The 17,061-nt window shown below is 41.7% G+C and overlaps 1 protein-coding gene across 1 annotated transcript in view; it reads right to left on the bottom strand.

The window, feature by feature from the left end:
• FARP1 (FERM, ARH/RhoGEF and pleckstrin domain protein 1) overlaps positions 1–17,061 on the bottom strand; it is a 189,735-nt gene that overhangs the window by 15,757 nt on the left and 156,917 nt on the right. The window contains exons 14-17 of the mRNA XM_010728654.3: positions 12,183–12,370; positions 10,337–10,426; positions 8,278–8,411; positions 1,319–1,400 (exon numbers count right to left, since the gene is read on the bottom strand). Coding sequence (XP_010726956.1) covers positions 1,319–1,400; positions 8,278–8,411; positions 10,337–10,426; positions 12,183–12,370 — 494 coding nt within the window. The remainder of the gene's footprint in view (positions 1–1,318; positions 1,401–8,277; positions 8,412–10,336; positions 10,427–12,182; positions 12,371–17,061) is intronic.

Genomic DNA, 17,061 nt, shown 5'->3' on the forward strand with positions numbered 1-17,061 from the left:
TCAGCAATAGTTCTCAAAGCAAATGGAACAAAATCCTCTAATGGGAAATAGAACAGTGAAGGTGAAAGCAAGCCAGTGGGTCTTTATTACATTGGATAGCATCCTTAGACCAGTTGCAGAAGACAGACAACCAAGGACAACATTTAATACTACAAGGTACTGAAAGCAGGACAATTTGTCAAAAGCTTCCTGAGGTTTGTATAAAGGTGTGCCCCTCTTGAGAGGAGGGGCGAGGTGTAGGAAAGCCCCGTGTTTCTTCTGAGGCATCTGAATTTTGCCTTGATGGGAAAAAGCTGTTCCTATTTTATTGGTGACAAAGCCGTCTGTGTGTCGGGGGCTGTAAATCAGGATTTTTGTGTTCCCTTTTTTTCCACTCATTCTGTAATGACTTCCATGTCACTTAACCTCTCTGCACATCCATCTGTCCTTCTTAACATCAAGCTACATTTACATACACTGCTCACACGTACTTTGGCTTTCAGCTTTAAAGAACTGAGAATTAATTATTCTCATTCATTCAAAAATCTTTCATCTCACTTGGTGCTGTGGTGCACAAGTAGAAGTTCTCAAAATCAAACCAGTACCCAGGTTAAGGTCACTGCTCCTGCAATACTTCAATACCTTTATTTGCATACACAAATGGAACAGTTGGCTTCTGAAGATCCTCTTCAGACATACAAATTCTGATGTGTTACTTGCAAGAATAAAGAACTGGGAACTATGTGCTCTTCAACCTCTGTGTTTATTGTTCCAGTAATTAAAGGGAGCTTATAAACAGAAGGGAAATCAATCTTTTACATAGGCAGATAGTGATAATACAAGGGGGAATGGTTTTAAACTAAAAGAGTGGAGACTTAGGTTAGATGTCAGGGGGAAATTTTTCACTCAGAGGGCAGTGAGGCACTGGCACAACCTGCCCAGAGGAACTGCGAGTGCCCCATCCCTGGAGATGCTCAAGGCCTGTTTGGATGGGACCCTGATCTAGTGCTTGATTTTGTGGCTGGCAACCCTGCCTTTGTCAAGGGCTTGGAACTAGAGGATCTTTGAGGTCCCTTCCCAGCCCAAGCCATACTGTGATTCTGATTGTTCCTAAATTTGGGGAGGGAGTTGAGGAAAAGGGCTGAGAAGTTTAGTCAGCTTGCAATTCTGCAATCCCAATGCTCCCCAAACACATGATACTCCATCAAAGGAAACTTGTATAGCATAAGCTTTGATTACAACTGGCAGAACCCAGCACAGCAGGCAACATCACATGAAAATGCAATGCAGGCTCATTCTAATCCATGTGAAAGCTTAATAGTTATGAGATCATTCCTACCTTCATACTCTGAATGTTCTTTAGCATAACATCCCCGATTCTTTGGTGACCTCCTTTAATGTGAGCGTTAGAGCGGCCTTCCCTGTCAGCAACAGAAAGAGCACACAGGTTAGTCAAGCAATATAACCACTTGCATAATCACTTACAGGCACAGAAAGGAACCCAGCAGCTCATTTCTTTCTGGCCCTAGCCCTGTGCTCAGCAGCACATGAGATGTTTTCCAAACAGGACTTCTGGGGCCAGCAGGCCTGGCAGCAGCATGGCCATCTCTTCACAGGATCGGACTTCTAAAGAGAATGGCCAAGGTTTTTAAATATATTAAAATAATATTAAATATTTTTTTAAAATGCCTCAAGAAAAAAGGAAGGCGTCATGACACATGGGCTTACAGCAGAAGGACACCACTGTTAAGAACACCAAAAACAAGAAGATCCCACTCTGAAAATCCTCCTGCTTTGTGTAAGGGACAACGGGACAAAATAATCTACCCAGCACCTGGGTTTGACTCATGCTGGCAGGGAATTAATTTTCAGTATGTCACTTTCGGTATTAGAAATGCAAACCACTCCCTCCCAGCCAGCTGTGCCTGGGTGGGTGCTGCCTCTGGGAGAAGCTCAGCACCTGAAAAAGACATTTCTGCTCCAAACCCATGTGTGAGACAGGCAGGGATGCCACACACTGAATGGATCCAAACACATCTTTGAGAGAACACAGGAGGAAAAAGCATGAGTATAAGAACCAAACTGTTCCAATTAAGTTAGATTTTCCAAAGGAAACCAGTGGGGGGGAGGGGGTGTAGAGTAAGGGGAGAACCACTGCATCCTTCCCTTTCCGACTGCTAATACTGCTTCCAAGTTTCCTGCAGGGTGGCTTTTTTTCATGCTGTCCTTAATGTTTTAAATCCAGTGCAGTTCCACATCTGCACACTGGGAGATCGATTTGCAGGCAGGGCAATGCAATTCAGCCAAAGCAATGCACTACCATGGGAGAGAGCAGGAATACAAACAACTTCTCAGTGAATCCAGGAATAACAGGACCTCTTTTTTGTGTTATCGCTGGTGGATATATTGTCTTTCCCCAGTTTCTGGTTCTATGTGTGCAATGAAGGAACAAAAGGAAAACCAGATGGTAAAACTCTGCATTCCTCAGTACCAACATTAGCCAGAGAGGTCCCACACTCACCGAATCGTAGAAGATACTGCTGTTGTTAGGAACATACTGTTCAGTGGTAAGACTTAAAAAAAACCCATACAATGTGTATATTTTAAATCTCTACGTTATTCCATGAGCATGTTCTGACACATATTTTGTTTTGTAAAGATCCATGATGGATAACCTCTCTGTGAGCCCTTCTAACCAGGAAATGCAGAGGGCACAGCTTGAGGATTCTGTGTGGTAACATTCCCCACTTCGTCCTCTCATAGACAAAGGGACTCAGCTGATAAACAAGGGGTTGCTCCATGCTCATCTTAACAATATCCAGTTTCATCGTCTGTCTTTAATTATGTCCTATTGTGTTAAGTCCCTCAGGCACTCACACGCGTATGAAAACAAGAAAAACACAGTTCTCTACAGGATATTTTATGTTTTTCTGAAACCAAAGGTTATGCTGGGGTAGGAAGTTGGGTTGTGTTAGTGGTGACTGTAAGTAGCATTTCCAGTTTTGCTGAAACACTATGTTAAAATAAACACTGCCACAGTCAAAACACACTTAAATTATCTACAATGCAAAGAACAACAGAGGTATGTATGGGTGTTACAAGATTACTGTTTCTGAATTCTTTGAGGACAAAAGTCTGGTCTATAGAAAATTGCTGTTCTGATCTCAAGGCTGCCAATTAGCTGGTTAGAACACTCCTTGCCAATTCCACATGCACCAGCCAACTGCTCAAAGGCTGACCCCAATCCTACCAAAGTCACAGCGAGTGTGTCCTCCGACTTTGTGAACTCAGCTTGTATTTAGTGCAGTTGTTCCTTGAGCAGTCCTTATTTCCTAAAAGCTGGCCCTCTGGCCTCTCTTCAGCTCGGCCAGCACTGATTGCTTGCACAGCATCTCATCACATCAACCACACGCATGGTGTCAGGAACATTCTCTTCTGTTAGCTTTCGCCCGATGCTTCTTTTTTTCTAACAGTATGGCTTTCATCTTGCTCGGCATCTTGGCAGAGAGACAAAGAAGGAGGCAACAGCCTTTCTCCAGCCTCTGGCTAATCATACCAGAGAAGTAACCTGTGCTGTAGACAGACGAGTACTTCTCGAAGAAGTAAAACTCTAAGAAAATCCAGAAACTTGATGGCTGGGTCAGCAGGGCTGAGTTTTCCAATTAATTTTCTAGCTTCTCAGTGCACATCACTGAAAAATGAATTAAAGGAAATCCCAGGCCAGCCCATACTACCCTCAGTCCTCCAGGATGGCCAACAGAAGAACAAAAGTCTGGTGATGGTGGGAAGGCAAAGAAGAAAGCAAAGGAATCTCATCTCATTACAGATTTCTTTCCAGGTCAACATAACAATTTAAATTGCAGCCCTTTAACTGCAGAAAAAAATTTAATGTAGCAAATTATATTTGCAGTGCATGACCTCCTGCTACAGGCTTAGGAACAGCATATCCTCCTGGATAGTAGAGCTCATCTTTAAGCACTTAGGTGCTTCAGGCCTTCCAAGAGTACTACTAACTAAAGTTCTGTCATTAAGCCATATCTTTAACATTCACCATTAAAGCTGGTTTTTATACTAGCTCAATTGTTGGCACTTGAGCATGTAAGAAGGCAGATAAGGATTGCAGCTTTATTTATATAAACTGTTTATCAGGCTGTTTTTCCAGACCACACATACTACCTCCCCAACAAAAACAGGTTAATAAATCAGCATTTAGCTCATCTGTCTGACACCTCTCTGAGTGCTTTTCATTACAGGTTTTCAAACTGACTCCCAAGAATTCTGATTGAGCCCTTTCCTTTCATATGCTAAGATCTAAGAGCTTTCTTGCAAATTACCAGCCACATATTTCTCAACCACATCTGGTAGAACCCAGCAGCAGCTTTCCTCAGAAGTGCCTTTGAACAGAAACTCAAATTACTGGCTTCCCTGTGAGAAGATGAATCTGCCTACATTTCTTGAAAGCACGTTAGGCTTTTTCTTTCCAGCACATGGATAAGGCCCCAAACACCAATTCACAATTCCTGCTTCATAGGGCAGATGTGGCTATTCTGGCTTGCCCTGGCATTGCTTTCTGCAGAGCCTAGCAGTCAACCAAGAAGGAAATTCATGGTTTTCCATTTGCCACACTCTGTCAGAGTTAACAGAAATCAGTTTGGAAACCTTCAATGCAAACACTTGAATGGGTGTGGGAAGACGAGCTCAACTTTTTGGCAGGAGAATACTGCGTGTGGCCCAAATGACTGGCCCCTTAAACAGCTTACATAAATGAAGGAGTGGAGTCCAAGTGACTGCTCAGAGTCAGCTGGCCAGATGCTAACGGAGCATGTCATGCTGTACTGTCTACACTTCTTCCTCCTCAACATAAAACCTCCAGGCCCGAGACAATAAGAGCCAGCTTTAAGACATTGAGCTACTCCTCTCGTAAAGAGAAGCAAAAAGGGCTGGGGACTCCTTTGATGGAAAATATCGACCAGACCATGGTATTGCTGATCTGGTGATGCCACACAGTAAAAGCACTGGGAATCTGCTCAGCATCATGGCCAGAATGAAACTCTGGCTGCAAAAAATGCAGCAAATTCCAATCTTCTGCAGTTGGCTATTGGTGTCAGCATCAGTTCACACCTTGTTAAAAATGTCCTCACTGGGATCTTCTGCTTTTAGTATGAAAAACGGGTGAGTTGTATAAAGAAACAAATCAGTCCTGCCAGAATCCATAACTGGATCAAAAGGATACCAGCCTGAAGATATTCAATAGCAGATTCAAGCAGCTCAGAAGCTACCCAGCAAGCCAGAAATGCTTTTAAGAATATGCATAACTTGAGCTTCTTTGAGCCAAATACTAAAAAATCTATTGATGTTTAAATAAATTGAAAGCACAGAGTTATCTAACAACTGTTATGAGCAATCTTCCCTTGGCCTTAGTCCCTTCACAGCCTTTTTACAGAGCATCAGTTTCAATGTGACTCAAGGTATGAGCAGGGACAGCTTTCTGCAGGAGCTTCCAACACACAGCACTGAGGCTTGGAGGACACCTTTGACAAGCAAAACAATGCCCAATCTGCACTGCCTACACACAGCATCCTAGGAACTCTGATAGCACACCTGAGGAGTAGGGGCTTATGGGAGCTTGATAAAGTCTCTTACACTTTTATCAAAAGATCCTTTATTTCTGACGAATGCAGAGCGTGCTTGTGTCTCACCTTCCCTCCCCACTCTCTGGTAAAAGAGCTGATGCAGATAAACCAGATATAAATGAGCTGGCTTGTATCCTGCAGTGGTGTCATGGAGCTCAGTGGCAGACAGACTCACAAGGATCTGCATACCTGCTTTAGAGGCTGGTCAGTGCTCTATGTTGAAACCACTGGCTTAAAATACCCAAGACAAAAGGTACTGGGATGATCACAACAGCATGGGCATCGAGCTAAGTGACCTTGACCACACTGCTGGAGAAATTCCTTACCGTGTTGCCTATTTTACACACTGAGAGCTAATTTTTGTCACTCACCATTTAATTAAACAGTAATCTCTACAGGATAAGAGTTTATTGCTTGCGACTTATTTCAGTATCCGTGGCAAATAAAAACACCAGCACCTCCAAAACAACACCTGCCAGCTAGTCTGCCTCCCCCCACAATTTCACATATTCAAATCTTCCAGAACTTTAAAAAGCAAACATTTACACTGGGTAAACCCAAGCTGTCAGCTGCCAGCTGGGTCCAGATCGGGAGCAGTAACGTGACTGCTTTTCTGTCAAACGAATCAGAGCAGCTGACAGAGAATTCACAGTGGCCTTACAATGATCACGAAAGGATGTGCAATAGCTGATCTGCCAAAGTCAGATTGAGGTGCCCAGCTGGAGCAAAGTTACCTCATCAGAATATTTTTGAATTGCAAACCAAGTTCACAGCAGATCAGCACTTTGTATCACAGAAAAGCTATAGTTTTAATATGGCACTAGGAGTCTTAAAGTGAAGTTTGCTGTTCTATGAAACCACAGCCACAGCCAAGGATAAGTTAGAAAACAAAAGGCTAACTCAGCTCTAAAATAAGTTAACTGAAGAGGGGGGAAAAATAAAACCACAGAAAATCAAAAAGCCTAAATATTCATTAGGAGTTTCCTCTTCCAGCTGAATTTCCCAGATACTGCATTTTCACTTCAGTAGCCATGTCTGGGGACCTCCAGTGGGGCTACAGAGTTTTGTCCCTAATATGCACAAACTAGAAAACATAAGGTCTTATTTGCAGTTTTTGAACCTCTGGTGGAGTTCAAAAGAGATTTGTTTTCTACTTTCTCTATTCTCTAAACGCAATCACCTTGGGTTAGGCAGTTATTGCAACATAGTTCAATTTTGAAAAGCATCGCATCTGAGCAGGAGGTTGGCATACACCTGTAGTAACACTAGCAACCAGAGAATTCAGGGGGAATCTATTTCAAAATGTGCCCTAGGAATTAGCACACATAAAGCTCACTATATATATATATCAGACCGGTCTGGTAGAAAGCAGAATTTGGCACTTTATGAACTACAGATCTTCCTTTTCTCACCACACGTCCTTCAACTCCATTTCAAGCGCTGTTAATCCTACAATGTGGGTGGAGAAACAATCACAACTTTGCTGCGTTTGAAAAGCCCTCTTGGTAAACCTGCCATAAGTATTCCTTACTGAAAAGCAATTAATACCAGCAAGTATCCTGACTCAATTAAAACAGGAGCAGCTGCCCAATGAAGAAAAGGATGTGCAGGCAGGGTTGCTGTGCAGTAGGATTATGTCAAGCATCAACCACAAAGTGATAGCTGAGGATTTCAGCTCTAAGAGGCAATTTCACATTCCTCTCTCCAAAAGCACACAGTAATTATGGAACTGCAAGGTGGGTTTGGGGAGTATTAGTCTGCAGTGTACTGTGCTCTCATTCAGTGACCTTGCCCATTACAACACAAGAGCTAAACTTGGACACTCTAAGATTATGTCTTGCTTTTGCTTTGATTCATTAGTTACACGGACATTAAACTGATTGGCACTCATCTGCTCTGCCTGCAAGGTACACATTCAATGCTTTCACAGCGTTTTCCATAGTCACTTTTTCTAATTGAGTAGAAAAAGTTGGCTTCTGAGACCTAAGATAACCCACCAGAGATGGTCTACACAGAAAATGACAATCCAGTACAGACAGTTCTAATCACAGCAAAGAGAGGGCTTCTGTGTGCCGCGTCTGCTCTGACATTGCTGATTAAATGCATTGACTTAGAGCACTGCCAGGGAAGAATTACTGAATTCACAGCTATTCCACACACATGCCATGTTTTGTTGCTGCTATTCTAAGGATGGATACATTTTAAGCCCAGTGTAATCTTCTGATAGTCCATTCTTCTCTGTCTGTTGTAGGGTGCACTCTGAGAGTGCCAAAGCATGAGGTGCTGTGCAATAGGCTGCTGCTCTCTGAAATTTCTCTCAGCTTAGCCCTAATAAACAGAAACAGGATTTGGTCCTTCACCTCCCCCTCTTTATTACTCATAAGCCTTGCTTGCAGAAGGGCAGCCATATAGGAACACTGACATTTGCAAAGCTTCATCCAATGTTACAATGTCATTTACATATGTCTGTACCTGACTGAGACATCTGAACAAAGAGTTTGTCAAGTAAACATGAACAAAGCATGACTCAATATATGCAGCCTGCATCTACAGCTTCACAAATGAATCAACAATCGAATCACAGAGAACGAGCAAAAAAAAAGGTAGTGCAAAAGTGGTAGGCCACATGAAATAACACTGCTAAATAACAAAAAAATCATCTTACCACAAAGCAAGTCTCTGCTCAATTTCCTTGAGAAAGCCAGTGTGAAATTTGTGCAAAGGTTCAAAGTTGGAGAATATGAGATTTTTCAGAGTCTCGGGCATGCAATCCTCTTTACTCACTGCACTCTGAAACCACTACAAACAGAAAAGAAGTACAATTACCAAGGGGGTGGCATGCAGCAGGTATGACCATCACTGTCTGCACAAAACACCTATAGAGCTAACCCAGTAGGGGAGCTTTCCAGCTGGCATTAGGGACCTAATTCCAGCTACCCCGACACTCCCACCTGCTAAACTGGTGCTCTTATCAGTGGTCAGGCCCTGCATGGGTGAAAAAGAAACTCCCTTCCTATTTGCCATCACTGATCAAATCTCAAAAATTCTTTTCAAGCCCAAATTGGATTTGCAAATACTGTAGGTTACAAGAGGATTTTCTCAAGAGATTACTTGGAAGTGTTCCAGTAAAACCACAAAATAAGCTCTGCATTTTACTTTGCTGAGTTCTGTCTGAAATCCCATTGACAGGAGTTAGGATAGTAAACACTTAAGCTCACGGTGCTGTTCACAGAGAGAACAGAGAACTGTTTTGCAAAGTGAACCAGTAGTACAGCATGTTGCACTTTCAAGACAAGATGCTGGGAGTATGAAGCAGGAGGGTCAGGCCCAACACTGTTAAAACTGCAACAGGCTCCTACTCAGTTTTTATTTTACTCTGGGAGACACATGGGTGATGTAAAACCAGAGGACTATGGGGCTTGCAGGACTGAAGAATTACAGGCCTACCGAGCCTCATGCCTCACACACGAAACTTGCTCTGTCTTTTCTAATGGTTGCTTGTTCTCTCCCAGTGGCCTGGCCAGAGACCTGCATGGCACAGCTGACGGGTCTCATTATGAGCTAAGATCCTTTCTATGGCTCTATTCAAATTTGCCTACTACAAGGACAAAGGGCTGGGTGGTAGATTGACCTAAGCAGAAACTGGCAGGGAGCTATGAAGAGGTAAAACTTGCTGCTTCTGCAGCTGCTGAATGAGATGAAAGATGAAAGCAGCACATCTGTTGTTAAGACTGCAGCAATGATCACTGTCCCACACAGCCTGGCATCTCTGCAAAGCCAGGATCAGTGGGCAGAGAAGCCACAGCTATCCTGCTGGCTCTAACAACCATGCTGCTCCAGCTTACATCAGCTGTGTCTAATGTGGTGTCAGATCAACTTCATCTGCCATGTGGTATCCTGAGCTAGAAGAGAAACTGGGGAGGTGTCTATTCCTGGTTCCCCGTTGGTAGCAACAAACTCTTCCCTGCAGCACGTCCTCTTCACTGCAACATTTGATGCACGAAGTGGCAATGCACCCTTAATGTACGACCTCACAGAGGTTCACACACTGGGCAATTAATCATCTGGGAAGTCTGAAACTGACAGAACTGCAGAAATACCTTCAGAAGGTTTGGATCCAGCTCCCTCTCACAGATAACTATTGTTATTGTCTTGCATACGTTACTCTTGAAAATTAAATAGGACTGTTGTGCATGCAAAGAAGGCACTTGTCTGAGTGATTTTAATAATCACACACTGATAAGATGCTACAAAATAGTAAGTTATTTAACAGTGAATTCTACTTACTGAAAAGTCAGAAACATTCCAATAGGTGCTCTACCATACTTGATGTTAAATGGAAGGCATTTAAGCCAGAAGGAAATATTATTACGACCCCCTAGAGAGCAATTTCACTTTTAATAGAAATCATTGTAATTACTAAAAATGCCTGTGGGTTTTCAACCACAAAGCATGAGAGCAAGAAAGAATAACTGAACTGTGTTCCAAGCTCCTCAACCTGAAAGAGTTTCATAGTGTACGTTACTAACCACAGGGCAAACCTTCACTTTCTGCTTTTTGTGTTACTTCCTCCCTAGAGTAGCACTCCTGTGCACTGCAGAGAATACCTACAGTGCAGCACATAAAAGTAGTGTGGAACAGTTACGATGTTTAATGGAGCGGGTGAAACACTACTGCTGACTGCAGCTTCACATGTTCTATCAGTAATGCTAAAGTAAACATACCGATGTGATGACTTCAAGGTCCTTCAGGTACGTTCGTTCTGTGGTTGCTACTTCTTTAGCAATGAAGTAAGCCTTCTCAGTTGGGAATCTCTGCAAATTGCAAACACATTAGGTTTTCATCTGCTTTTATGGAGCTGCTTTCTGTAGAAAAAAACTGCAGACAACAATCACCAAGAGAGTTACAAACTAGTGACCCTTGCTTGTGGTTGCTGTGACTCATGCTTGACTTTTCATAAGCCCTGAAGCCCTGGAAATAATTCTGCCATGACAACACAAGAGAGCAAACACCTTCTATGGATTCTTCAAAGATTTCTTTCTCCCACGAGGTTTTCAAAGCTGATATTCTTTTTGGCTTATTGCACACCTGTGGAGCAGGACATATTCTGGAGTTCACAAAAAAATCCTTTGCAGGTTAGACAACTACTTGAACCACATCTGACAAATGCTGCAAAAAATTAATGCCTGATTATTACAGGTTTCACTGTCAGAGTAAGAATCTATAGCGAAATACTCAATAAAAAAATCAAATCCAGATGATTTTCTCAGTGCAGCTGGACAACTTAGCAGTGGGAGAGAGGAAGGATTTTACGGTATTCTATAAATTTCAAATTTCAGAAGAAAAAAAACCAACCCAAATCTAATTTTTCTGTGTGTTATCCAAAAGGCGAAAGTGGTTTTGACCTCTCAGTTCTTGCTCTGTACTGCTCATGAAGCTAAAAGGAAGATCCATAAATCTTTTGCTCTGTGCTTCCTCCCTGAAGATCAGCAGTGTAGAACATGCACCTGAAAGGGATGTGAGGCAAGACCATGCGGGCATTTCCCAGTCAGAATATAATGCCATGGGAACCATCATCAGCTGGCATAAACTAGAACAGTCTGCTGCTGTACCTTGGGCTGGCAGGGAGAATTGTGAGTCTATTAATAGATTCTTAGCTTTTCTTCTCAGATTTCTCTCTCATGTCTTCCATACACATTCTGCCATTTTCACCAAAGCCAGCTGAGTTCCTACCTTTTTCCTCCTAAGATGCTCCCAGCTCAGGAAAAAAAGCAGGCAACAGAAGCACAAGCATAGCCTGCCTCTTCCTGAAGCATAGGAAGGATGAGCTGGCAGACACTGAGAATATCCTGGCTCAGACAGAATCACTTCTGTCACTGAAGACAGTTTTGGATGCGATGCTCCCTTATGGTTTTGCTGCAGTGATGGGGCTAAGCCAAACACTTCCAGCTGAGCACTGCAGGCTGGAGTTCAAAGAGAGTATTTTCCACTCCTAAATGGTCCCAGTATTGCTCCCTGAAGGGATATACTGGGTTGCATGCTTCCACACAGGCTCCACACTGCCCCTTTTCTGTCTGCTACCTGGAAATTCTCCCTCCAATACCACACTGGATATAACTGTTTTGTCACAGCGAACTACTAAACTCCTCTCCCTAAAAACAAGCCAGATTTGTAAGGGATCCTATCAAAAAAACCTCAGAATTAACAGTCACCTGAAGGATTGGCCCAGATTAATCCCACCTTAGGGGCATGAAGCCTTTCTTCTTTCTGCTGCTTAAAGAGGAGCTAAATCCCTAACTCCCACACCTCTGTTCAGGAGGATGAATCCAGGCTCTGAACTCTCAGCTGCAGCTCCTCTGTGGTTCTGGTAAGACCCACTCTAAACTGGACGCTCAGCCTCAAAAGCACAAGTTCTTGGATATATCATGACTGAGGGCAGCAGACACCAAGTGGCCCAACTCAAATTATTTATGTGGATGTATGATGAGGAAGCTGCAAGGGGTGTAGATATTAGTAGCTTTGACAACAGCAGACAGAGAAGAGGGCCAAAGACCAATGCCTTTGCCTTACCTTTTTTTTGACCTCTTCCTCTTCCTCAGTCCTGATGCACGATGGGTCATTCAGCAAAGGGCTTATCAAGGGAGATGACTGCTTGGCATCAGGGCTCAAGTTTGGAGATAATGACATGTTTGCCACTGATGGTCCTCCTTGGGAATTGATGGAAAGCTCTGACAGATGAGGGCTGCCAGTCAGAGAACCTGCTAAAAGAATGGTACAACAGAAACCAGTTAGGACACGCTCATTCTGTAAAGTACAAAAAATGTACAACCTTAAGTTGCAGCATGTGGAATTACACTACAATACACAGCCAGCAGGGTCCTCAAACTTGTCCAAATGGACCTGAAGTCAGAGGAGCTGAATCCACTTGCATTAACCAAGGGACTAGAATGTTCTCTTATCTGATGAAACTGGCTGAAATTAGAGTCTGTGTAAGAAAGGGATTAGGGCATACATGACTGAGCTGCAAGGTTTACAGCTACACATCAAATTAATAGCAAATTTTTCACCACTGTCACCTATTCTATTAGAGAAAATAAATAAAACAATAAGGAAATCACCCTAGGAGTGCCATTCTTTCTAGCAAACTAAAAAGACTCAAAACCAGTACTCCACAGGGAGCTACAGGATACAAGTTTATCTAGTGGAATTCTAGAGAAAAAGAAACAAAGACTTTCTACAGTAGTATTTCTGCTAAGTAACACCACGTATATCTAACACGAAGGGAGAAAACTACTAGTTCCCCAATGGCTACACACAAGTATGTATATTATACCTTGTAGGTCTTTCCATGCTCCTCTGATTGTTTGGGATGGAAATGCTAGCATTATATTTACATAAGAAAAGCAATATTTTTAATGCACACAGCATGACAACTTTTGATTAGCACAGGTATAAAATCTCACTTAATTTTGGATTTAAAATAGTAAAGAATTAGACAATTAATTACACTTTCATGGATTTATATACGCTACATTAAGTATTAGTGAAATGAGCACTCTGTCTTTTGGGAAGCAGTTACACTGCCCACTGCACAAAGGAGTTTGCCAAAAATGCCCACTGTTCTCCCAGTCATCCTCTCCTCCAAACCTCTGAAAATCTAAACCTGTTTTAGAAGATGGATCTTTCATGTGGAGGAACACTTACAATCTGTACAGTTTTGGCTTCATACCTTAAAATCCAACAACAACAAAAAAACTCTGTGACAAGCTCTTGATTACCACAGCTAACAGACTGTCTAGGATTAAAGGTAAAATATACATTGCCATTTATACTTAAGGGCAAATACATTATACTGTCATGGGATGGGTTTTTACCCTCTCTAAGATTATGATAGATGAATGTTTCTGCTTGTACAACACAGGTGAGACACTCCAGTAAACAGAGGCACCAATAAATATAATTAGGCCAGTAGTAAAACCTATTTATTTTCTGAAAGAACTTAAATTTATTGCTAGAACATGAATGTTTTCCAGTTCCAAAGCAGTTCATGTTTATATATCATTCCTTTGAAAAGAGAAGGAAAAACACAATACAGTCATCAGTTTACTTAATCATGACAGTTATGTAGCCTATTATAAATCAAAGTCAAAGCAGTTATTTGTCTGATATGAAATAAAGTTCTGTATTATTACAGCTAGCAAGAAAGATTTTATCAACAGTTTCACACTAAATCAGTGTTCAGTGAAATCTGAGAAAATGCCACAGCTTGTTACACAAATGTCAATTTTATTGACTCTAGCACACAACTGTATACAGTGTTTTCAAAAGAAATGGAATTCATCAATGAGAAATAGTGAAACAGATTAATAGCAAGGTTGTAAGGTTAAGAGTGCTACACTCTACATTACAAAAGACATAAGAAAAGTGATATCACCTCAAACATGGAAACAAAGAAATTCTGGCACTATGCCTGTCATATGACAGCATAATAAATGATTTGCACCTCTGTGAGAAGTTCACAGGCATTATACTCTAGAAGTTAAATAGCACCTATCTGTGATAGATAGATACAGATAAATCAACATATCTATCTACCTATTTGTAACTCTACATCTAACTTCAGGTGTACTGCAATTTTTATCAGTACATGTAGAGTATTTGAAACTATAAAATATCAGACGTACAATGAATTAAAAGGACTTCCTAATCCACACTTGGAAGACACGACTTCAGAAAAGTATTATAAAAATATTAAGAAAAACTGCACCTGGTAGTTCACAGTATCGTGTGTACCCTCACTGATTACAGACTTGCACACCAATATATCACTGCCACTCAAAGAGTTATTTTGCAGCAAGGTGAAATGCTACATTCTCTTCTTTTTTGGTATGAAAGAGGATGCAAGCCAAGTTCAAACAGCAGCACCTACAAGCAAGAAGCTAGACCCCATTAGCCAATATGCCAAACCACTGAAAACTAAAGCTAGGTGTAAGGTGACTACGTTGACAAAGGGCCTCAAAATGTCGTTACTTTAGCACTTCTGGGGCATAATTACAACCAGCGTGGCCATAAAGATGAACACGATGTTCTGGTAAAAAGTGGGAAAACAACTTGCTCTACTGTGAGAATGTCAATAAATCACGAAGAAATGAAAACTGAAGGTCTTCTCCCCACCATCACCAATCAGGACATGTGTCATGCTGATGGGTCAAGGCAACGCTGCATAGTGATTTTCTCTTCTCTATGGAGATGAGGAACAAATAATCTATGTTAACCAGATGGTCTTTTCCTCCTTGTTTCATCTGACCTCCTGCCACAGAAGACTATATCCATACATGCTCTACTCAGCAACTACATTCTGCACAATACAAACAGAAGCAGAAGGAAGACCAATCTTATTTACAAGGTACTGAAATTCCTCCTATCTTACCCACAAGAATTCCTTGATTGACAGCAAATTATTGCCATGTCAGTTGTCAGATAAGAAATGGGACCGCTCAGCACCTTAGAGGCCTGAAAGGTCTGCAGCTGGTAACATGGAATCCTCTTCGCTCTTACTTCAAGTCATTTTAACTTAGATTGAGCCTTCAACTTGCGGGCCATCTGTTAAATATAATGGAGCTAGCTCTATATACACACAAACCAAAAGACAGATACAAAAGGATGTTTATTCTCCAGATGGCTTGAGAACATACTAAAAGGATATCCTTGGTTAAAAGTTACAAGTACTTAAATACTTTTCCTGGGTTTAAGAACTTTGTTTTAAGACTCAGGAGGAGAGGTGCAGGCTGGCTGGCTGCAATTCATCCTACCAGCAGTATTTGCTTCGCCCTAAGCTCCCATCATGCATAGATATTAAGCCGAAGGTACTGGTGTTCAGTTTGGCACCCAAGGAGACTTGGGCTAGCTGAGCTATGCTGCTTTAAAATATATCCAGTACCAAGGGAAAAAAATGTTCATTATCACTGCTTTTCAGCTGATGAAGGAAGTCCCTCCCACAAGTCAATTCAAATAGTAGGTGTGCTAAACTGTGTGCTGCCTCTATGCTGGCAATACAGACAACATAAAATGACTGAAAATCTCAAGTTAGAGGCTTTAACCTAACAAGGGAAGGTTCATCTCTTTCTGAGGAAGGTGAAGCCCAATATATCCTTCCTCCTTTATTCCTCTTTTCCTAAAAGTGATGAGTAACCAATTTATACCATTTAGAATTCTGCATCTACTTCAAATGAAATAATTCCCACCTCTACAAACTGTGCTTCAGCAGCAATGAAAAGTACAGGAATGTGAAGATGTTTTTGTTTGTGTTCCTCTGTGCAGTACCACAAAGTGAAAAGTATTCACTTACGGAAGTACCAGCCATAACTGAAAATGACTGAAATTCTGTTGAAAAGTTTTCTGTACAGTTACAACCCCCATTCAAATTCAATTGTAAGGGTTATACACTTCTCAAGGTTTATCGGGTCATTAGAAATTTAAACATGTTAAGAGTTAGAATAGTGCCTTTCTCAATATCTGGCATGTTGCTGGATACCTGTTAGACTTATTCCATAGCTACTTAAATTGGGAAATGCGACATCCAGATTCTAACTACTCAGCTTTAAGGGCGGATGAGTTTCTTCTACACTTCAGTTTGGTAAATGAAACCTAAGCTGGTGCCCCTCTGCCCTTGCATTACTGAATGTATTACTTACAAAAGCTCCTCAATAAGAAAGCATCTGACAAATCTGCTGCTACTTTAGCCACAGTTGAGGCTAGCTTAACTTTCCATTGTCACATTGCTTATGGTTGCTTATCTCTAGCTTCTAACTTAAAGTCTGGTCAGAGAAAGACATGTAATTCAAAATGACATGGGAGCAGAGAACGCCAGAAGAATGGGCAAGAGTTTTCCCATGTTTTTTGTTTTGCTGATGACTGGAGTACCTTAGATTGGAGAAGAGTTTAAGAAGAGCGTCCACCTGTTCTCTCCCCAGCTCCCTGGGGGACCAGTACTTCAGTCTGTCCTTTTCTTCTCCGTTAAACAAAATAAGCAGGAGTGCTGGATACAGTTTGTTAGAATTAAAGATCTTGAAAAGTAGTTACACATCAATCAGAAATTCACGTACAAACATCCCTGAATGCAGTACTACAAAAACTGAGCAGGAATGGAAAGAAAAAGACATCTCAGGAAGAGACGCAATGTCACACAAAACCAATAACCCTGCCTGGCATGAAGGGAACATGGCAGGGTGAAGGGTTTGCTGACTTCACACCTTCAAAACTCTGCCACGTGCCCTGGCAGGAGTGGTAATGAGAGGTTTGGGAGAACTATGTGCCTCCTCAATAAACCAATTTCCTCAGACACAGGACAAAGCATCAGCCAGCAAATGGACAGAACAATTAAATCAGTGATAGTTTTACAGCAAAATACCAGTCAGAATGAGTAAAAGCCTTCAATACAGGTAAAACT

This window comes from Meleagris gallopavo, chromosome 1 (assembly GCF_000146605.3).
Source record: "Meleagris gallopavo isolate NT-WF06-2002-E0010 breed Aviagen turkey brand Nicholas breeding stock chromosome 1, Turkey_5.1, whole genome shotgun sequence".
Lineage (NCBI taxonomy): Eukaryota > Metazoa > Chordata > Aves > Galliformes > Phasianidae > Meleagris > Meleagris gallopavo.